Here is a 25,045-nt window from a genome sequence, read left to right as displayed (position 1 = left end):
AAGCAGAGCTCCCCAACCCCCGGGCTCAGGATCTGAGTCTGGGAAAAACTTGCTGGTTTGGAGAGGATGGTAAGTATTATCCTAGGTGGGCTGCACACAGGTGGGTGGAGATTTATTAAAGGACAACATAACTAAGGATGAAGTTGTCTTTTAAAGCAGAGCTCCCCAACCCCTGTGCTCTAGGAACCAGACCATACAGCAGGAGGTGAGCTGCAGACAAGTGAGCAAAGCTTCATCTGTATTTACAGCCGCTCCCCATCGCTCGCATTACCGCCTTAGCTCTGCCTCCTATCAGATCAGAAACAGCATTAGATTCTCATAGGTGCGTGAACCCTACTGTAATTGCGCATGCAAGGGATCTAGGTTTCACACTTCTTATGCACATCTAATAACTGATGATCTTAGATGAAGCAGAGGCAGTGATGCTAGTGCTGAGGAGCAGCTGAAAATACAGATTATCATTAGTAGAGAGTGTTTTGACTGCACAGGGACCATAATAAATCAATTGCTTGCATCATCATATCAAAACCATATCAGTGGGTGGCAAGTGACAATCAACCTTCATCTGGTAACAGGCTTAATAGTGGCAAGTGAGCATCTTAGTTCAATTGTAAAGCTGCATCTGGTGCATCCCATCACCCCCAGATGGGACCGTCTATTTGCAGGAGAACAAGCTCAGGGCTCCTGCTGATTCTTCATTATAGTGAGTTGTAAAATTATTTCCTTAGATTTCACAATGAATGAAAAATAATAGAAATAATAGAAATAGTAATAGTGCACAATAAATAGTAATAGCGCACAATAAGTGCACAATAAATAGTAATAGTGCACAATAAATAGTAATAGTGCACAATAAATGTAATGCTCTTGAATTATCCCAAAACCATTCTCCCCTGTCCGTAGAAAAGTTGTCTTCCACAAAACCAAAAAAAAAACAATTGTCTTCCACAAAAGGTATCCTCATACACGGTAGAGAGGCCTATGTGCAAGAGCAAATTTTAAATAACGGGATGAAATGCTTATTGTGGATTCCAGGCAAACAGCTATAAACACAGTTAAAGTACATATGTTTGCCGCAAAAGGATTTGTAATTTATAATTGCCATTCCCCTTATATACACACCTCTTCTAGTTAGGAGGACCACTCTGTTAATATATCTGTCAAGAGGTTGTTGGCTGGCATGGAATAAATTCACATAAACATGAGAGAGAATATCTGTACATTTTAATGACCAGCATAGCTAAATAGTATATATATTTTTTTGCTATCATTGATTATACACAAAGAATGCTTACCGCTTTTTGCCATTGACTACATAGGGTTCTGCCTCCAAATGGGGAATACACTTAAGATGCAACAAGGAGCTGAAGAGAGAATGGTTAAAGTAATCGCCAACCGTTTTTCCAATCATTACTGCCACCATGATCAGCAGAATGGACTGCACATCATTTGTTATTTCAACCTAGGACAGCAAAATAAGTCATAATCAGTGCATAATATTAGAACACTTCTAATAATAATCTAATTTTCGAATCTCGAGATTGTTGCATACTTGATGTGAAGAGCATGCAAATTCAAACACCAGCTATGCTTTTATATCATCTATTTTAATAGCATCATTGAAAGTGTATTAAACATTTAAACATGACAATCTATTTTGAAGCCTTTAGGCAGAACCACAGTCAGAGATGTCATTATAGGAGACCATTACTAAAGTGACACTAAGCTCTGGTTTAAAAGAAAATACTATCAAATTATAAATTCCTTTTTTTTATTATTGCTTTGGTCCCATTGTCCCAGTGTTTGTAGAAATGTAGCCCTCTCTCTTGCTTGTTTCCAAGATGGACTATGGGATTTGTAGTGTGCATAGAGCAGGTGTAGGCAACATAGGACCCTCCAGCTGCTGCAGAACTACAAGTCCCATCATACATATGGGAGTAATTGTAAATGCCAGCTTTGCAATTCTCATGGGAAATGTAGTTCTACAACAGCTGGAGGGCCCCAGGTTAAAGAAAGTGAGGGGAAAGGGACAGGTTGGGAGTTCACGGAGGACATTACAAGGAGGCAGCAAGAACAAATGAATGAAAAACAGCTGAAGACCCTTTCACAGGGGCACCTCCATGAAGCGGAATCTGCTTTCTCAGAGGGGGTTCTCTCTGCTGATCCCCGCTGAGCAGGCAGATGGCAGGTCCATGTGTGCTCCAGTATGCAGAGCAGACACAGACACAGCCCGCTTTTATCTATGGGACATTTGGATTGATCAGATCCATCTGATCTGGCTCACTAAACAGATGGAAAATAGGACCACCATCCGTCTGTTTTTGTCAAACAGGATTGGATTAAATGGAGGCGGGTGTCAGCAGACGTGATCGCAGACATCTGCGGCTCCATAGAAGAGACTAGAGGGTCCAATTAGATCTGCCTGAAAAAACTGCCTGAAAAAAGATTTTCAGACGGGCCTGATTGGATCGCCCATGTGAAAGAGGCCTGATGCCGCGTACGCACGATCGGAATTCCGGCCAGAAAAAGACCGATGAGAGCTTTTCATCGGAAAATGTGATGTATGCTCCATCGGAATTTAGCTGTCTGAATTTCCGCCAGCCAAAAATTGATAGCATGTTCTCAATTTTCCCGACGGAAAAACTTTCTATCGGTAATTCCGATCGTGTGTATGCAATTCCGACATGCCAAAAATCACGCATGCTCAGATTCAACTACAAGACAGAAGCTATTGGCTACTGGCTATTGAACTTCCCTTTTCTAGTCACGTCATACGTGTTGTACGTCACCGCGTTATAAATGATCGGAATTTGATGTGACCGTGTGTAGGCAAGACAGCTTGAGCCGAATTCCGTCGGAATTCCATCAGGAAAACCATCAGAGCTTTTTCCGACGAGAATTCCAATCGTGTGTACGCAGCATGACAGGGCCATTAAGTAGTGGATGTGTATAGAGAATAAGGATATAGTTTAGTGTCTCTTTAATAAATATATACAATATATATTGAATTTCAGCTGTGTTTAACTGCGTTTAAAATATTGGATGGAGTTTTGAATTCTGGGCAGAGCTTTAGTTCCCTTTTATTTACAGTGTTTATTCCACATGCACAAATGTAGCCTCAATTCAAATGCCTTTATATTATTACATAAAGCTTTTTATCTGAAAGAAAAATGAATATGCCAGGCTTCTGCTGCTCTCATATATTGCAAACGTCTGCATCTTGTCACAGAATTGTTGGCTATATAAAAACTGATTCAATAATGCTGTGAAAAAATGCAGTGAATCAAATGAACAATAAAAAGGGTTTCATTCCACTGTAGGCCGATCAGTAATATTGGACCTATTATTAAAAATTGTGGACTACACATAAATCAACATTACTAAAACCCATTTCAAGTAAAAGAAAAAAAAGTAAATGTTTCCAGGAATAACAAAACTGCTGTTCTCAAGCCTAGGCAGCCTTGATCACATGGTCTCTGGCTACCAATCATTATTGCTTGTTTTCAATAAATAGTAGGGGCTTATTGACAAGTAAGGTAGAAGGAAGGTAAAACCTTGCCATGGAGCCATGCTTTCACCACCCCCAACCGCTACCCCCTTTAGCTGCAGAGGCAGCGACCTGGATGTACACATGTCGCTGCCAAAATGCCTTGTTTCCCTACCATTGCAGAAATGATACCCCCTGTTGCTTTGTGCATGGCTGTGCCGCTCTGATTTACAAAGATAGGGCTCATTCACACTAGCAGTGCTCTTTGAAGAGCAATCCATGTACTTTTTTCTTTTTTGCATGTTAGAGGAGCTGCAGCTCTAGACATCTCACACTGAAAACTACCAGCACCATCAACCGTATTGCTGAAAGTAGAATGCTCACTGCCTGACTCCAAGATCTCACACAGAGTACAGAAAGTGTAGGAAAGTGCTAAGTGCATGTTTCAATAAGCACTTCATCAGGTTACTCAATATTGTATAGTAAATGAATGCTTACAGCCCATATTCATTCTACATTAATGGCCATCACAGCTGTACAGCAAGGATTGTTCACTTTGTTTTATGTGATAATTATCTTGTACTATATTTTATTTTATACTGTCTTATGCAAAATTGCTTATTAGGTGATCCTTAAGAAAAGTGGCAGAGATCCCAACCTGGGGTAGTTTATCAAGGCAGACGACGCACACATAACATCTGGCGTTCAAATAATGCTGTAACTTATCGTCAGATTTTCCATGATCTTTCTGATTTTTTTCTCTCCAAACAGGTGTACTTGGTGAAAGACATATTTTAAAGAACTTCGGTCTTCACAATTTTTTTTCTCTAAACATAAGCTACCTAAAAAAATGTAAGCTACTTTTATGCAGGCGTTGTCACTTAACTGGGAGAACACTTTCAAAAAAACGTTTGCAAATTCAGCAAGCAAATATAATGTGCATTCAAATGAAAAATATATATTTTTATGTTCTCCTTAAAATTCGTTTTTTTTTTTTTTATTAGAAAATAAATATATGTCTTGCTAAATTTGTTATTTCTACGTTGGTCCAATACTGCTTCTAGGCGTTAGAGAGGTACACATCATATTGCAAATAATTTTGTATTGTTTAATTGTATTGTATCATACAATTAAACATTGTATGTTACATTTCCAGAATTTTTTACCTGAGTTGGAACCAGCCAGTGTATTAAAAAAGTGCTAAAAGGCATATAGCATTGTTGACCTCTGACCTCTGAAAATGCTACTCAAATGGCCCTCAGGCTAATCCATTGGCTTTGATACTTATTGAGTCACTAACCTACAGAATCAGAAGATCTGGCTTCACTTGTTGAATGCTCTTTCCAGAGCAGTAACTATTTTTTTTTCATTTTGGTTGGAGCAAGGGAGGGTTCTAACCCCTGGCAGATTTTTTATTTTTTTTGCCATCTGTGTCCCATTGGGGAAAATTCCTTTCACTTTCTGTCCCATAGCCAGGGAGTGAGGGGAAATTCCTGCAAATTAGGGAATTCCTTGGGGACACCCAGGTCAGAAGAACGAGTGCCCTCATTGGAAGATTTCCCCTCTATTACTTTTCTAGGGGCGTCCCAAAATTTGCGATTTTTGTCAATGCTAATGGAGAACAGGAAAAATACAGAGGGCAAATCTCCTTAAAGGGGGAACAGACAGCAATAAAAACTGACAGGGATTCACGGTAATGGAAAACAGGAAAAATACAGAGGGTTAATCTCCTTAAAGGGGGAACGGACAGCAATAAAAACCGACAGGGATTCTAATCCCTCTGCACTCTATCCAGAGCTAAATAAAAAAAGTTTTGCCTTTAGTTATATATAGGATCAGCAGGCAGGCAACAAACGTTCTGCAAGGGGAAAGTTCAGCAGTGGCAACTTCCATTTTCCTTTAATTAGTCAAATAAGGCCAAACCTCTCAGACAAAACTGAGTTGTCCACATGTAGCAAAAAATGCCTGTTTGCCTGTTTTAGTGCAAAAAATTGCCTCAATTTGCTTCCAAGTTTAATTTGTAATTTAACCGATCTGACAGTGTAAAAACACAGCTAAGTTACCCAGAATTTATAATTGTGTTCCTTAAAGGTTCGGATCATTTACTCCAACAGTTAACGGCATTCCTGAAGAATGTACTTTTTTGAATTTTCTCTTGGGAAAGTTAAACAGGAGTGGATCCAGACATTTACCACTGATTTTATAAAACAGAAACATCTACCCCATTTCACACAGTAAGTGCTTTTTTGGCTTTGCTTTACTATTGAAAAAAAATGATATGAATCAGCTTTGTACTGGCTAGACTCACACGTAAAGAGATGCAGTTAACATTTAACCTAAATATGACTCTGGATGAAGTGTGAATGCATTCATCTTGTAGTGCTAAATAATATTAGCTACTGCCACACACAGAGCACAGCTTGCCTGCTCTATTGATCTATACACAAATGAAGTTAGTACATTTCTGTATCATGCCTCCATGATATATTGTGCCATTTCTGCATATAATATATACTTTAAAACATACACAATTACAGAATATACAAGCCAAGTAAAAAATATATGTATAAGTATGCATACTATATATATATATATCTCATGTTATCAAATATAAATAAAATAAATAGTACACAATAGCATATTTTTGCAAATGCTTGCTATGGTATATGACTTAGGTTTACACATAAATGTCTTTGATGAAAGCATGCTTCTGCATAATAATAATGCTTAATAATAATAATGCTTGTTATGGTATAATGGTATATGAAATTTTTATTTGCTTGGGTTTACAGATCAAAAATGCATGGCAGGTATGGCATGGCAAGGGAAACCATATTCCTTTATCGTTTATATGTATATGTGTGTGTATACTGTGTATATATATATATATATATATACATATATATATATATATATACATATATATATATATATATATATATATATATATATATAAAACAGTATACACACACATATACATCTATATCTATATATATATATATATATATATATATATATATATATCTATAGATATATATATATATATATATATACACTGTAGATATATATACACTGTAGATATATATTTAAATATATATACACAGTACACACATATATATATATATATATATATATATATACACACATATATACGCAGTATATATATATATATATATATATATATATATATATATATATATTACATTGCGTAAAGATGCAGATACAATCTGTTTCAACAGTGAAAGGGTCCCTGATCAGGTGATTCATTGGAAGCAGGTGTGACTTAAAGCAGAATTAGAGTCACCAAATACTCACCTTGACTCCAATGATCCCACTATTCACCAGCTCCAGCATCTTCTTCTGTGTGCCAGTTTTTGGCCAACTTCATTAGCCAGGAGAGGATGACATCACTCCTGTACCTGCGCAGGAGGCCATCATTCTTGCACACAGAGATCCAGCTGGCCACTTTAAGCTGAGCTGCGCATGTGCAGCTCAGATTACATCCAAGGGATCACTGAGAGCAGGCAGGTAGGTGTATTTTATTGCAGAAGAGACATTGCATAAAAACCTACCTGCCCACAATGAATAGTTTTGCTTTAAGATAGTCATACACAGCGCAAAATTCACCAGATTCAGCATCGACTGGGTGAATTTCAATAACCTTGTGGGCTTCCCCACTTGACAGAAGTGAATTGCTTACTAAACTTCTGTTGAAGGGTCTGTGACTCATTGGAAAATGAAAAGCCTCTGACTACTATATTCTGAATGCAATGTCTCAGTGGGGGGTATACCTCCATCTACAACATACCTCATTTGTGTGGTTTGGAATCTTTTTTTTTTTTTTTGCAGCCCAGTGTAGGCCAGCTTTAGTCATTACGCTTTCCTCTGGAAATGAGTCGCTGCAAGAGCAGTGCTTGTATAGACAGACATGCAGGAAGTGTGTGTCCAGGAGTGTCTGGCTTTAGACAGGCACTTGCAAGGGTAAACCTTGTGTAAAGGTACTTGTGTTGCCAAATAGAAGTGGGCAGGAGCATTACAATATATGTTTCTGAGTATACCAATTTCCTGTAAGGTACTCTATTTGGATTTAAATCTCACATACATATACCACAAAGGATTTCCAAAGCGCTATGGGTTACCCAAAACACGGCTTGCTTTGCAAATATATTTATTTCATTAAAACCCCTACTAGACCTCAGCCTGATAAGGGAGATTATTTATTGAGTTATTGAGTTCAAGAGTCTTAATATAAGCAGTGCTAAATATGTAAAGGAAAATAAAGCTCCAAATTACAACTTTAAATATTGATGAAAGTGAGCAGGTTTATTTTCTTTTTTTCTTTTAATGCTGACCATAATAATGAAAGAAATGTATATTAAAAAAACTGCACATTTCCTTTAATGTCATGGGATGCATCTGTGTTTTGGTAAACCTGCCTAATAGATATGTTTTGGCATTATTCTTCTGCCTTCCCTTTTGTCACTCTTTTTTGTCTCTGATTTTCTCTAAGTGGCTATAATATAAAATAAACTTAGCATTTGTGAAGTGACTTGGCCAAGGAAACATTTTCTAGATAATTACAGAAAGAGCAAAAGAAGCAAAACTAGACAATGTCATGTAAGCCAAGATAAAACCAGTTTTCTACATCAATGTGACAGGGACAGCAAAGAAACAATTTGCGACTAGCAAAAACTTAGCCCCAGCTGTCCTCTTTTTTTCATTATTATTATTATTACATTAACCACTTGCTAGGCACATGCTACTAGCTCATACATAACCGCCTATTTCAGAGTTTTCGGGCATGCGTGTGTGCACCCCCTGCTGACCTGTTTGTCAGCAGGTTTTAGCCAATGATATTGGCTCTATACCTGCTGATAGTCTGTGGCCAATCATAGCACAGAGTTCTGGCTGTTCCTTCTCCCTAATATTGACTCTGAGTTCAGGGAGTAAAAGCAGCTAGATCTGCGAGTAAAAGCAGCACACATTACACTTATTAGGCACATAGTTATCCCTTTGATTTCCCCTTGATGTTAAGCCCTTCCCACCCAGTGTCATTAGTGCATTGTACAGTATTATTACTGATCACCGTATTAGTATCACTATCAATGTCAGTGTCAGTTACTGTCCCTCCCAGCAAGTGTCTGTTAGTGCCAAATTGCCCACCACACTATCATAGTCATACTATAATTTACTGATCACAGCCATTATTAGTATAGCGTCTATAGCTGCGTAAATGCCAGTATATATATATCATAGTTTGTAGACACTATAGCTCTTATACAAACCAATTAATATACACTTATTGTTTTATTTTTTTACCAAAGACATGTAGCAGAATACATTGTGACATAAATTTATGAAGAGATTTTATTCTTTTTGATATGTTTTATAACAGAAATTAGAAAATATTGTGTTTTTTTTTTTTCAAAATGTTAGTTTTTTGTTGCTTATATATTAAAAAAGAAAAATCCAAGTGGTGTTCAAATATCACCAAAAGAACGCTCTAATTGTATGAAAAATTATATAAATTTCATTTGGGTACAGTGTTGCATGACCCATAGCGTCTGTTTCAAGAAGGTCTAAGGCCCTGTACACACGGTCGGACATTCCGACGACAAAATCCGTTTGATTTTTTCTGATGGATTTTGGCCCAAACTTATCTTGCATACACGCGGTCGCACAAAGTTGTCGGAAAATCCAATCGTTCAGAACGCGGTGACCTAGAACACGTACGACGGGACTATAAAGAGGGCAGCAGCCAATAGCCTTTGTCTCGTAATTTATTCTGAGCATGCGTGGAAATTTGTCCATCGGAATCGTCTACACATGATTGGAATTTAAACAATCGTATTTTGTTGTCGAAAAATTTTAGATCCTGCTCTCAAACTTTGTGTGTCGAAAATTCAGACGGAAAAAGTCAGATTGAGCCCACACACGATCGGATTTTCCGACAAGATCTGATCGCACATTTTCCATCGGAAAGTCCGACCGTGTGTACACACGGGGCATTACTGTTCCATGATGATATGCCTGCAGCAATGACAGCTTTCTTCACCATTACAATCACTGAATGCTATGTGCAGCCCTTTGAAAATGTCAGGGACTGCACTTGAGGGATTCCCTATCACGTGAATTGACCACCACTGTCCTACAGCCTGAGTATAAGAGGCTCTTCCACCGTTGACTGCTAATCTCATAATATTTGGTGTAAGATTTGGTGATGTCACTACCTGTATACTTCTTAGATCTGCATTGAATGCATTTCCCTGGTTCTGCTTCATCAATTCTATGGGTCTGTGCCCTGGAACCTTTTTTGCTGCTTCTTGTACATTGCTGTCAAGCACTTGATAGGAAACTGAAATGATAAGGTGGGCCTCTCTGAAATCTCACACACAGGCTCATGGGAATTGTCTGACAATTCTCCTATTAGTTATCAGATCACTGGGGATCTGGGGATAGCGTCATACAGAAACAGTGCACAGCAAGCACGTCAACAATGACGAAAAGATCAGCTGCAAGGGACCCACAGAGACAACTCTGATGATTAGTATTTTCCTCTCTGTCCTTTTTGGGCTCAGTGTCCTGTTTAAGTGAGTGATGGGGTTTCATAGCATTTGTATCTAGTAACACTAGTGAATTGTGTTACAGACTAACAAAATGTTTTCTTCCCTTTTGTCACATGTAGGCTTGGCCCTATTTTTATAGCTTTTATACTTTTGTCCAAAGCAAGCATAATGTATACCAAAAATCTGAATTTAAATGTTTCAAAATGACAGATTTCTAGTTTAGTGCGTTCCTTACTAACAACAATTAAAAATGTTGACCTAGCAATCATTTTTTCCATTATTTAGAGGTAGGATTATGTCAGGAAAATATGCAGACACGCCATGTTCATCACGTCTCAAAAGTTTGGCTACAATACGAGAGGTTAGTCAGTGCAAGGAAATAGCATAAGGCTTCTAGCATGTGTATATCCAGTGGTGGTTTATTGCATCTGGAATAATATAAGCAGAACATCAGCAAGCCCTGACCCATTTCTGCACCTGCAATTTATTCAGCCAACAGTCACTAAGTCAGTCTTCATATGTAGCCTGAGGAAAAAGTATGCAGAATACAAGATGTCATGGGTAGTAAAGACAGCCATATACCGTGTATTCGGAAAGTATTCACAGCGCTTCACTTTTTCCACATTTTGTTATGTTACAGCCTTATTCTAAAATGGATTAAATTCATTCTTTTCCTCAAAAACTCTACAAACAATACCCCATAATGACAACATGAAAGATGTTTGTTTGAAATCTTTGCAAATTTATTAAAAATAAAAAAAACGAAAAAAATCACATGTACATCAGGTATTTACAGCCTTTGCCATGACACTCAAAATTGAGTTCAGGTGCATCCTGTTTTCACTGATAATCCTTGAGGTGTTTCTACAACTTGATTGGAGTCTACTAATGTGTAAATTCAGTTGATTGGACATGATTTGCAAAGGCACACACCTATCTATATAAGGTCCCACAGTTAACAATGTATATCAGAGCACAAACCAAGCCATGAAGTCCAAGGAATTGTCTGGAGACCTCTGAGATATGATTGTATCAAGGACACAGGTCTGAGGAAGGGTACAGAAAATTTTCAGCAGCATTAAAGGTTTCAATGAGCACATTGGCCTCCATCCGCCATAAATGGAAGAAGTTTGGAACCACCAGGACTCGAGCCACCAGGACTCGAGCCATCAGGACTCGAGCGGGCCGCCCAGCCAAACAGAGCAATCGGGGGAGAAGGGCCTCAGTCAGGGAGGTGACCTAGAACCCAATGGTCACTCTGACATAGCTCCAGCATTTCTCTGTGGAGAGAGGTGAACCTTCCAGAAAAACAACTATCTCTGCAGCACTCCACCAATCAGGCCTTTATGGTAGAGTGGCCACAATTCCTCAGTAAAATGCACATGACAGTCTGCCTAGAGTTTTCCAAAAGGCACCTGAAGGACTCTCAGACCATGAGAAACAAAATTCTCTGGTCTGATGAAACAAAGATTGAACTCTTTGGCCTGAATGGTGAGCAGCATGTCTGGAGGAAACCAGGCACCATTCATCACATGGCCAATATCATTCCCACAGTGAAGCATGGTGGTGGCAGCATCATGCTGAGGGCTTGTTGTGTTTCAGCGGCAGGAACTGGGAGACTAGTCAGGATCGAGGGAAAGATAAATGCAGCTATATACAGAGACATCCTTGATGAAAACCTGCTCCAGAGTGCTCTGAACCTCAGATTGGGGTGAAGGTTCATCTTCCAACAGGACAACAACCCTAAGCACACAGCCAAGATAACAAAGAGGTGGCTATGGGACAACTGTGAATGTCCTTGAGTGGCCCAGCCAGAGCCCAGACTTAAATCTGATTGAGCACCTCTGGAGAGATCTGAAAATGGCTGTGCACCGACGCTCGCCATGTAGGGATGAGCTTCGTGTTCGAGTCGAACGTACGTTCGACTCGAACATTGGCTGCTCGGCCGTTCGGCGAATTCCGAACGTTTGGGCCGTTCGCGTCAAAATTCGAGTGACGCGCGCGCGGACCACAATGCACTGCGGTGGCGCAGTGCATTGCTGCCCCATGATTGGCCAAGCATGCACTGTGACCCCGCATGCTTGGCCAATCGCAGCGCCGGCAGCGAGGAGAGCCATGATTGGCCACAGGCATCCTGCCTGTGGCCAATCATAGCTCAGGCTGTGTAGTGCACGCCCCACACTATATAAGGCCGCCTTTGAGGCGGCCTCGTGTAGTGTGTTACTTAGCATCTGAAGCAGTGGGTGTTCTGTGTACCTTCAACACAGTACACACCAATCGTTTTTGGCTGATTTCCTATCTTGCTGCTGTGTAGTGGTTGTTGTCTGTGCCCTGACTGCAGTATACACCACTATATTCACCTCACCTATATAGCTAGTGATCTAGCTTTAACCACTTAACAACTGCCCATTGCCGATTAACGGCTTCAGGGCGGTTGTTTAACTCTGAGAGGCCGTTAATTAACGGCCTCCCAGAATTCTGCTCTCGCGTGCCCCGAGGTGCGCGCACTCGAGAGCATCCGTGACCGCCGGGTCCACAGGACCCGGCGCATCACGGATCACGGTAAACGGCCGCTCATAGCGGCCGTTTACCACGTGATTGCTCCGTCAAATGACGGAGTGATCACTTGGAAACAAACCGGCGTCATGTTATGACGCCGGTTCCTCCCTCCCCTCTCTGTACCGATCGGTACAGCGGAGGGGAAAGAGATCGGTGTCAGCAGCGATGTGGGCTGCATCTGCAGTGCCCACATCGCTGCTCACCGAATTTAACCCCTCAATTCCCTGCCAATACTCTGCAATACCAGTGCATACTCTGCAGTACCCTGCCATTACTCTGCAGTACCCCGCCATTACTCTGCAGTACCCCGCCATTACTCTGCAGTGCAGTACCCCGCCATTACTCTGCAGTACCCTGCCATTACTCTGCAGTGCAGTACCCCCCATTACTCTGCAGTACCCTGCCATTACTCTGCAGTACCCCCCATTACTCTGCAGTAACCCCCATTACTCTGCAGTACCCCCCAATACTCTGCAGTACCCGCCATTACTCTGCAGTACCCGCCATTACTCTGCAGTACCCCCAATACTCTGCAGTACCCTGCCATTACTCTGTAGTACCCCCCAATACTCTGCAGTACCCTGCTATTACTCTGTAGTACCCCGCCAATACTCTGTAATACCCTGCCATAAATTGCCATACCCAGCCATACTCGGTGATACCCTGAAATACCCAGCCATAGACGCCCCCCACCCCTCACCGCTCTCCGGTGCTTCTACCAACTCGCCAGTACGATCAAAGCCAGAATCTTTTTTTTTATTTTTTATTTCAGGCTTCCCAGCCTAGAGGTGAGATGTGGGGTCATATTGACCCCCCAGATTTCACTGTAAAGAGGACCTGTCACCCCATATTCCTATTACAAGGGATGTTTACATTTCTTGTAATAGGAATAAAAGTGATCAAAAATATATTTTTGGGGAAAAAAATGTCAAACTAAAATAAATAAAGTAAAATAAACAATAAAAAAATAAAATAAAAATGAAAGCGCCCATGTCCCCATGTGCTCGCATGTGCCACACATGTGAGGTATCGCCGAGAATATTAGAGCGAGAGCAATAATTCTAGTCCTAGACCTCCTCTGCAACTCAAAACATGTAACCAGTAAAAAAAAATTTAAAGCGTCGCCTATGGGGATTTTTTAAGTAGCGACGTTTGGCGCCATTCCACGGGCATGTGCAATTTTGAAGAGTGACATGTTTGATATCTATTTACTCAGCATAACTTCATCTTTCACTTTATGCAAACATTGGGCTAACTTTACTGTTTTTTTTGTTTGTTTTTTAAGCACAAAACTGTTTTTTCCCCCCAAAAAACGCGTTCGAAAAATTGCTGTGCAAATACCGTGTGAGATAAAAATTTGCAACGACCACCATTGTATTCTCCAGGGTCTTTGCTAAAAAAAAATATATATATATATATATAATGTTTTGGGGTTCTCTGTAATTTTCTAGCAAATAAATGATGATTTTTACATGTAGGAGAGAAATGTCAGAATTGGCCTGGGTGCTCCAGAACGCCTGATGGCGCTCCCTGCATGTTGGGCCTCTGTATGTGGCCACGCTGTGTAAAAGTCTCACACATGTGGTATCGCCGTACTCGGGAGTAATAGCAGAATGTGTTTTGGGGTGTAATTTGTGGTATGCATATGCTGTGTGTGTGAAATAACCTGATATGACAATTTTGTGGAAAAAAAAAAAAAGGAAATAGGCCGTCAGTACTTGAGGTGTGATCAATTTTCAGATATTGGCACCATAGCTTGTGGACTCTATAACTTTCACAAAGACCAAATAATATCCACCAATTTGTACTTATTTTTACCAAAGATATGTAGTAGTATGAATTTTGGCCAAAATTTATGAAGAAAAAATGACTAATCTGCTAAATTTTATAACAGAAACGAAGAAAAATTCATTTTTTCGCAGAATTTTCGGTCTTTTTTCTTTTATAGCACAAAAAATAAAAAACCCAGCAGTGATTAAATACCACCAAAAGAAAGCTCTATTTGTGTGAAAAAAGGACAAACATTTCCTATAGGTCCAGTGTTGCATGACTGAGTAATTGTCATTCAAAATGTGAGGGCACCGAAAGCTGAAAATTGGTCTGGTTATTAAGGGTGTTTAAGTGCCCAGTGGTCAAGTGGTTAATAATAGAGCTTGCAGTCAGTAGTGTTAGGAGATAGTGCGTGCTATCTGCGTGCTCTGTACCCAGTACATACCGCTATAATATAGGGCAGGCCCCTACTTTCAAACATCCAACTTACAAACATCTCCTACTTGCAAACGCAAGGAGACAGCAGCAAGTGAGATGAAAAAAGATGGACGACAAAACAAATTATACAGAGGTGATAACCCTTCCCTATGTTTTCCAAAAAGCTTAAAAATCGTTTTTTTTGACTGGAGCTACAGTTTAAAAATGTACCGGTTGAAAATGACAAACAGATTCAACTTAACACAACAAACCTACACAGTCCCTGTCTTGTTTGCACCGCCTGTATACTGCTGTTCTGAGTATACTGCTGTGGGGGCCACACACATTTCCTTTTTTTAATATGGGTACGGGGTTCCCCTTAATATGCGTACAAGACCCAAATAGGCTGGTAATGGGCAGGGAGGGCTACCCATGCCATGTTTCTCAATGATTTTCAACCATATTGCAGGAACCAGATATAACATTAAAACCGCAAGCAGTTTTAAATGGTGTTATTTCCGTTTAATGTCATTTTGTGCAGGGACTGTTCTAAACACGGGAAACACGTGACACTTCACAGGCATACTACAGACACCCCCCAGGCACCATATTTAAAGGAATATTTCACTTTTTTTTTCACTTTAATCGTCATTAAAATCAGTGCTCCCGCCAAAACGGCAGTTTTTAAAACTTTTTTTTGCAGTGACCCATGTCCCCTGAGGCAGGAGGCAGGTCCCCAAACCCTTTTTAGGACACTATCTTGCATATTAGCCGTTAAAATAAGCACTTTCCATTTCGAACGTTCGAGTCCCATAGACTTCAATGGGGTTCTAACGTTCGTACCGAACGCGGGGGTCGTTCGCAAGTTCTGGTGAGAACCGAACCGGGGGGTGTTCGGCTCATCCCTATCGCCATGCAACCTCATGGAGCTAGAGAGGTCCTGCAAAGAGGAATTGAAGAAACTGCCTAAAAATAGGTGTGCCAAGCTTGTAGCATCATACTCAAAAAGATGTGAGGCTGTAATTGGCGCCAAAGGCTTCAACAAAGTATTGAGCAAAGGCTGTGAATACTTATGTATTTTGTTTTTCTATTTTTTATAAATTTGCAAAGATCTCAAATAAACTTCTTTCATGTTGTCATTATGAGGTATTGTTTATAAAACTTTTAGGAAAATAATGAATTTTATCTATTTTGGAATAAGGCTGTAACATAATAAATTCTGAAAAAAGTGAAGCGTTGTGAATATTTTCTGGATGCACTGTATACCCTGATAATTGATATAAATGCAAGTGGCTCACAAACTATTTAAAGAGGAACTCCACCCTTTTCCACCATTTTCATAAGTTACAACAAAGGCACCTTTAGAAATATTTAATAATGGTAAACTACAAACAGATATTTTTAGATAATGACAGTTTTTTTTATTATTTGCATATCAATTGGAGGTGTAATTGATGGTAATTACGCTTTCTATGTTCTTGCCAACCATGGTAATATTCCTGGTACCAGAACAGGTAAATTCTATTGTCTTTCACAAGAAGAAGTGAGTATTGCACCATTATTCTGATTGATATATACTGTATATATATGAAAATCCAGGCTGGAGAGGATTTTTTAGAACAAACATACTTTAGAAGTTTTTTAGAACAAGCTTGGAACATCTTTGCTATCATAAGTGATAAAAAAAATGATGTGATATGAAAATCTGTGGGGCCAACCAGCAATCATTATCAATTTTCATAGATATTAGTAATTCATAGAGTGTGACTTTCCTTCAAATTTTGCCCGGAAAAGAGGTAGATTAAAATTGCATAAAGAGGCCTGAAATATTTCTCTGACATACACTATCAATATACAATAAATTATTATTTTCTACTTTATTTCCATCAACTCTTTCCTTTCCAAGTTACCATGTCTCTTCTAATGCTTATAAAATGCAGAATTATACAGAAGATAAATACAGCTTCATCCAACTTGCATAAGACTTTTTTTCACCCTTCACACTCACAAGCTAGACAGAGCTTCTTCTCATCTCTCTTGGTTTTGTTCTATTCTGTACAGTAATTGTGAAATCTTGAGTGAATGTTTCCGGATAATACAAATGGTCCAGTATTTACTTTTCTAAACCCTTGACCATAGGGGGACCTTGCAATGGTCCTTTAGCCACCAGGTAGGCAGGCATTCATTCATATTATTAGTCTTTATTTATAAGGCATCAGATTATTCCACAGCTCTGCATATTAACTAATGGCATTCTAGCATCAAAAGGTCCTCCCTGTACACATTCGCTGGCACTCGGTAATTGCCTGCATTTTCAAATAGGCTGTGTACAGGGTTATGAACCCAGCTCTTTAACTGCTGATACATAAAAAAAATGTTTTGTAGCAGATAAAATGTAGGCAATGCAGACTGAATGTAAATAAGTATATACCCTGCATAATGTGCTATTAGTAATTAAAGTGATGATTTGTCGTCCATGGCACTGTATGCTCCTCTGCATCAGGTGCCTGTGTATACATAGCCTAATAATCACCCCTCTGTGTATAACTAGCATTTCCATGGCACTTGTTACAGCAGGCATACCTGTAATCCACAAAGTAAACTCCGAACTGTAAAGTGTAATTACTGTAAATCTATCCCCCTATTTATCTATGTATGGTAAGCTGTGAAAATAGTTACTATGTTAAAGCTGAAAATGACAATTTAAATACATACTAAAAATGTTCCCAGGTTAAATAAATAATCTAACAAGCATCACAATGTTGTATGGAGCTTATATATAAGCTGCCCATAATGTGATAAATATTCATTTTTATGTGTTCATGGCTTTACAATGCACCCTCATTTTGATTTAACCACTTCAGCCCCGAAAGAATTTCTCCCCTTCCTGACCAAATCACTTTTTGCGATTCGCCACTGCGTCACTTTAACTGACAATTGCGCGGCCGTTTGACATTGCACCCAAACAAAATTGACGTCCTTTTTCTCCCACAAATAGAGCTTTCTTTTGGTGGTATTTGATCACCTCTGCATTTTTTTTTGTGCTATAAACAAAAAAAGAGCGACAATTTTGAAAAAAGTTCAATATTTTTTACTTATACTTGCTATAATAAATATCCCCCAAAAATATATAACAAAACCATTTTTTTATTAATAATGGAGGTGATCTGCGATTTTTTTTGGGACTGCGACATTATGGTGTACACATTGGACACTTTTGACACTGTTTTGGGACCATTGTCATTCATACAGCGATCAGTGCTATAAAAATGCACTGATTACTGTGTAAATTACACTGGCAGGGAAGGAGTTAACCACTAGGGGGCGATGAAGGGATTAAGTGTGTCCTAGGTAATGATTCTAACTGTGGGGGGGGGGGTCGGCTTCAACTCACATGACAGTGATCACTGCTCCCGATGACAGGAGCAATGATCTCTGTCATGACACAAGGCAGAACAAGGAAATGCCTTGTTTACATAGGCATCATGCTTCTGACATGGACTTTTAATCTGAACATGCAGCCTGGCAGATCAGGAGGAGAAGGGCGAGTATACCCTCCCCTGAACCATACCAGGCTACATACCCTCAACATGGGAGAGTGTACATAGCTGGGGGGACACTTCTAGCAAAGAACCTTATCCACATGTTAATGAGGACGAGGGCCCCTTCAACCACCAGACCAGGGTTGTGTGGGTCTGCCTTTGGGGGAGGGGGTTTATTTGTATCTGGAAGCCCCATTTACTAAAAACAGGGCATGCAAATACCGCTCCCCATGTTAATGAGTGTGGGGTACCTACTCATTCACAAAAAAAGTTAGTAACCTAAAAAATAAACACACCCAAACTTTTCACAACTCCTTTAGTAAAAAAAAGAATTAAATTCCCCAAAAAATGTCTCTAGTTGTAAATCCATAATCAATCACATTGCCCAGCAATGCAAATTCACATCAATCACAATGTCTGACTACCATTTACCCTCCAAAAGAAACTTGCGTTCGGACCAAACCTTGAGCTCCTACTTAGTGAACACTAAACTATGTGAAAAAGAGTGTAGAGCTCCATCTGCTAATTGGATGTGAATATACAAACTATTCATATGCAACATTTCATATTTAATTGAGATAAATATATCTTATATGTTCATCTCAAATATTTTTAAATATGGTATGTTTTGGTACTGAGCATAATAAATTAAGAAAATATAAAAAATGTATATAAAAATTTAACCCTATCCAGCTGCCTACTCCCAGCACTTTAAGAGCTTCTAAATGCCGGAAGGCGGAGGTGCGCATTCAGTCATGTGACTGCTGTGATTGGCTGTTACAGTGGACACATAATTGGAAAGCTCCCGATGGGCTGTGCTGTCAGCACAGAAAACTGTTAAATAAGGCCACATCTATGCGGCCTCTCCCCATTGAAGAAGCCCACCCACTGAGAGGCCGCCTATATATATGCCACTTTGGCAGGAAGAGGTTAAAAAAAGAGTTACATTTCCTTTTATAAATAAAAAATTTCAAAGAAACTTTACCGTTGCAACACAGGAGGTAAAGTGCCCTATTTATTTATATACTGTACTGTGTACCTTCAAGCATATATTGGTGCTGTTGCACATACAGTATGTGCACAGTTGTTGTTTAAGTTTATGTTTAGCCCACTAAACACCCTGTCAGGTTTTTAGTGCTGACTGTGTCCCTGCTTAACAGATTGGCCTCTTTATTTATTCTGGTGACCATTGTCACAAAAACAGAATGTGATAGAAAATTAAAAATTTGACAGCTGTCATCTGAACAAGTAGTGAGGGTACATCTCCCATGGTGATGCCTCATCTGGTGAAACAAACAAGAAATTCCCATAATTTTGGAGAGATTTCCTCTCACTTCCTGTGGCATCTCTAGGACAGGAAGTGAAGAGATATCTCCCCAATAAAATATATGAAAAAAACAAACTAACCATTAAGTACTCTATCCTAAAAAAAATTGGGTTAAAAAAACAATATAAATATGGACCAAAGTATGATTCCAAGATGACAAAGCAATACACCAATGTATCATAATATCCCAGTTGGGAATTCCCATCCAATAAAACAGAGACACAGAGGATGTAGGCGTCAGATAGAGAAGCATAAACTATGCACCAGCAGACTTCATACCCCCTCTGTGCACATCCACACGATAGACATTTACAGTGACAAATTTACTATGCAGATTTTCATTAAGTACATATTTGTGGGCACCATAAATGCAAAAGGCTCCCTTATAAGAGGCTAAAAATCATATAAACTACCGTTTGACTGAAAAAATCTCCCAAGCATCTGTTAGATGAATTAAATTAACAGCTTGTTCTTTTGGGGAGGTTAAGGAGAATTAATCAAAGAAGTTCTTCAGCTTTACTCCTTAGCTAAAGACAGCTTGATTTAAGAACATAAATATTCTTTTACATTCTGCTGGGAAAATTCCAGTGCAAAATCAGCTCAATAAAAAAGTAATATTGTGGATTTTCAAAATGCCAGAAAAACTTTGCTTCAGTAAATCTCACTCTATGGGGTTTGGTTCACTTTCATTCCATATGCGGGATCAGAAAGTTTTACGTTTTTCTCTTAGAAGAAGAAAGTTAGAAATGTTATATCTAGACCAACGCGGGAAATATTTTAGCAAGAAATCTCTGCACAGTGGGAAAATAAATGATTGTTTCAAAGGACTATAAAATGTCTGTGTATGGCAAGGGGGATTCAGTGTAAGCGAATCCAATATGGTCAGCTTTGTATTCACAAAATCATCAGCATTAAATATGAAAGTATCTGTCTTAAGGTGAACACCCATTCTGGAATATGTGTGTGTTACTGTATCTTTTCTAATGGTTTACCCCTTATTTGTGAATTCATTTTATCTGTATGTTAAATGCATTAGACTGCTGAGATATAAAATCTCAGTATTAACAGCCATGACAGTTTATGGTTAAAGTGTATCCAAAGCAATTTTTTTTTGTTTTGCAGTTGAAGATTTGGAGTTTAGGGGATACCCTTTACTGGTAATGTAATAAAGATGCAATGGGGTTATGACAGGTTGTGAAGGGTTGTAAGGGGTTTTTGTACTGTGAGGTGTGGGAATTAAAATTACAGAAATTTATACTTACCGAATTTGCTACAGCATCGATCCGATCTGCAGCTATCCCTTTCCAGCTCTACACTGAAAACTGAGTGATCAAAGACTGCTAATCACTCAGTTCTCTGGTCCGCTCTGCATACAGAGCAGTGGTGGCTGCTCATGCAGGGCAAATGGGCGGCGCCCCCAATCCCTGCACCCGACCCCTAATCTACATGCAGCTACATAGAGCCTGAGGCTCTAATTGGCACCCGGAGCCTACCCAGTTGTGTGATATTAGCGAATTGGCGCTAATGTCTTCCTGTTTCTTGGCCGGAATCCAGGACTCCTGATTGGCCGGGAGGAGACCGCCAGGACTCAGGGCAGAGACTCAGAGAGAGAGACGCAGTTATAAAGGTAAGTGCAGGGCTTGGAGGGGGGCCTGGTGATCGAGCAATGGAGGGAGGTTGTTAGGGGGGGTTTAGTAGTAGTTGGATGGCTGACTGGCTGGGTGGGGTGTCTGGCTGGCTGGGTGGAGGCCACAGGCCACCCCCACCAAGAAATTTGAGCACCAGTTACCACTGGTACAGAGCGGTGACTGTCAGTCACCACTCTGTGGTCTCCCCCTCCAGTGCTCACTGGATCAGCTGGTTTAGGCTCTCAGCAGTGCACTGAGAGGCTAAGCCAGCTGCCGGCCATCCTGACATTTTTGTTGGGAGCCCTGTAGAAACTAGGCCGGCTCTGCGACGCCAGCCAATAGGGGGCTTTAGACTGCTGTCGGCTGAATCTGGGTCACAGGAGTGCATCCCACAGGAGAAGTATTGCCAAATGAGCTTTATTTGATTAAAAAAAGATGCAAACTTTTGGGACTTGCCAGGTCTGTTCTTCAGGCTTCATAATGGTTTCTGAACACTTGTATCTGTAATTACATAAAGCACAGCCTTCACGTAAAAGTGAATGTTCCACTTATCTTCCTCTATCCGCTCTATTCTAACAAAATTGGTGTCTTTTTTTCTAGGAAAAGGTTTCTTTTTCTGACAGGTACCTGCTTCCACTTCCACAAATTCTCACCTAGGTCAGTTTGGCCTGCCCCCCTCCACCCACAACCTGCTGGGACACGTCACACTTCCCAGGATGCTGCAGGACCAGTTTGAAAATGTCGCAGTGAGGAGCCGGCTGTCAGACATCAAGAAGTCACAGCCCATTCCCACATTGAAGATGGCCCGAAGGTCCAATGCTTCCTCTTTAAATTAGCCAATTAAGGGTATCACCTAAACCTCAAACTTTCTGCAAAAAACTCAATGGCTAACATGGTACAGGACTCTGCTACTGCTTGTTTAGTTTTGGAGAGACTGGTGGAGGGATAGAACCACTGTTTTTTTTTAATCTGTTTTCTCTTTGGAGATGCACCCTTCTATCGGTCACCAAAACTAGTATAAAGGAGAAATCCTACAATGCAGACACTTGTTCTGGTGACAACTAAGAGGCATTTCCCTCGCTTTGGAATTTTTTTTATTATATAGCTATTAGAAAATGTATCATGTTTTATAAGTTTTAAAGCCCAGCTCCATATTTCTTGTGACTTTAAATGGTTTGTTTGGACCAAATGTCATCAATGAACACAAGGCTGTCTCTGAAAGTCTGGGGTGGATGTTGTGACATCATCCGCCTGCCTCTCCGCCTCAGATGAATCTCCCAAATAGGGGTACACCGCGCCCAGTAATAAAAGGCTAACAGATCTCATTGAAATCCTCTGCCCCCTCTTCTTCCCCTCCTCTCCCTTGCCCCAGCTTCTTCTTTTGCACTACTCTTTTTCCCTTTCCCTTCTTCTTTTCCATTTCTCAGTTTCTCTTTATCCTTCCTTTTTTAGTTTTCAGAATCTAAGTCTTAAATAAATACACCCATCCCTCCCTCCACATTCACTAAGTTCTGGGAAAAAGGAGTGTAACTGCACTTGCAAAGTTCACAGTCTTTCTGCCTTTAGTAAATCAACTCCAATGTTACTTTGGCCTACATGAGCAGGATGTCAATGGGGCAATTTACCAAAGACAAATAAATACGCTGTTCACTTTGCAAGGTAATTTCCCCCAGAGATTAAAGTATAACTAAAGGCAAAACTTTTTTATTTTTTTTTTAGTTTTGGATAGGGTGGAGAGGGATTCGATTCCCTGCCAGTTTTTATTGCTGTCTTGCCCCAGTTAAGGATATTTACCCTCCTTATTTGTTTACCAAGATTATCATTAAAAGTGAAAGTAAAGAAAATGCCAAATTTCGAGTTGTCCCCAAAAAAGTAAAAAAGGGGAAATCTTCCAATGGGGACACTAGTTCTAGTGACCAAGGTATTCCCTTAATTTGCATTGGTTTCCTCTCACTTCCTATAGCTATGGGATAGGAAGTAAAGAGAAAACTCCAAAATGAAACACAGATGGGAAAAAAAAGAAAAAAAAAGTTTTGCCTATAGTTTTATTTTATTAAATGAGGTGAAGCTCTAGTAACTTACATCATCCATTCATGTGTAAGCAAAAATGCTGTTTTTATTCTCTTGCACATGGTTGAGTATTTCTTGTAAAGAGAAACTTCACCACATTCTGGAAGCTCTGGGGCAAATTCCCTTGCAAAGTGCAACTTCCCATGCAAAAAGTGAACAGCCGATTTGCATTTAGTAAATCAACCCCAGTGTCTCATAAAGTGATTTGAACTCAAAACATATAAAAGCTACACTATTTTAATATACTGTATATGTTGTATTTTAAATAACACTATCAGGCAGTAGACAGCACATTAAAAACCACTTGGTGGCCCATTAGTAAAAATACATAATTAATTTGTTGTTAAATAGCGAGGTTATGGCAGTAGCTAGCTGCCATAACGCCGGTATTTTTCTTTAACTATGGCCGATTCTCTTTCTGATAAAAGTGCTCCCGTGGGCGGAATCACAGTGGGATCGCTTTTAGAAGCAGTGGAAGGGGTGCCTTCCCATTCATTCCGAAGCTTACCTGACCCATCGGTGAAGCCTGAGAGCGATCCAATGCAGGAGTTAGCTGGGTACGGAGACAAGTGAGGCTAAGATGGCCGCCACTCGTCTCTATGCCCTTGGAGGAACGGAGCAGCTTCTGATGCCACGTTCGGTATCTGGGCCATAATAAATCTTTTTTTTTTTTTTTAAAAGCAAAAGTTTAAAAAATTATTTTATTTTCCTTTTAATCTTAAAGGTAAATGAGAGATTTTGGGTCTTTTTGACCCCAGATCTATCAATAAGAGGACCTGTCATCTTTATTTTTATTACAAGGGATATTTACATTGCTTGTAATAGGAGTAAAAGTGTTTAAAATAAATAAACAAATAAAGGGACAGTGTAAAAAATAAAAAGTAAAATATATAAGACATTTTATTTTTTTAAAGTGCCCTATCCCTCCTTGCTCGTGCACAGAAGTCACGCAAGCATTTGTAAACTGTGTTCAAACAACACATGTTAGAGTGAGAGAAATAATTTTAGTGCAAGACCTCCCCTGTAACTCTAAACAGGCAACCTGCAAAGATTTTTTATAAGGTCACCTATGGAGATATTTAAGTCCTGTAGTTTGTTGCCATTCCACAAGCGTGCGCAATTTTAAAGCATGACATATTCAGTATCTACTTACTCGGCATAACATCTTCTTTCGCAATATACAAAAAATTATCTATTAATTAAAGTGTATTTTTCCCCAAAAATTGCGTTTGAAAGACCGCTGCACAAATACGGTGTGACATAAAATATTGCAATAATTGCCATTTTATTCTCTAGGGTTCTAAGTTATTTTCTAGCAAAAAATACTGATTTAAACAATTTTAAACAAAAAGTGCTAGAAAAGGCCTGGTCGGCAAGTGGTTAAATTCATAAGAGCTGGTTGTAGATACTGACCAGAAAGGATATTGTATCTTTAATAAGTGGGCACCCTTGCCATGGAAAAAATACTAGCAAATGTATTTGAAGGATATGTAGGGGTGATATATCATTTATTTTAGGGAGGCATTGCCTCCTAGCGACTCTCCATGACAGGACCTCTGAAGATAAAGGACATGCATAAATAGGCTCTAAATTTTCCAGGACTAAATTTCTCCTCTGAGGGGAAAATGTAATTCTTACCCAGGTTTATCTATTCATGTATATGAAATTGCAGCTATCTG

General features: G+C 39.6%; 1 protein-coding gene across 3 annotated transcripts in view; it reads right to left on the bottom strand.

Annotated features, from left to right (window-relative positions):
- Positions 1-25,045, bottom strand: part of LOC143997184 (chloride channel protein C-like) — a 253,086-nt gene that overhangs the window by 97,805 nt on the left and 130,236 nt on the right. For all 3 annotated transcript variants that reach the window (XM_077492665.1, XM_077492666.1, XM_077492667.1), the window contains one exon: positions 1,296-1,462. In XM_077492665.1, the coding sequence (XP_077348791.1) occupies positions 1,296-1,462 (167 nt within the window). The remainder of the gene's footprint in view (positions 1-1,295; positions 1,463-25,045) is intronic.

This window comes from Lithobates pipiens, unplaced genomic scaffold, assembly GCF_037356315.1.
Source record: "Lithobates pipiens isolate NorthernLeopardFrog02 unplaced genomic scaffold, aLitPip1_a1.2 Scaffold_19, whole genome shotgun sequence".
Classification (NCBI taxonomy): Eukaryota; Metazoa; Chordata; class Amphibia; order Anura; family Ranidae; genus Lithobates; species Lithobates pipiens.
This window is presented reverse-complemented; position numbering and strand designations above follow the sequence as displayed.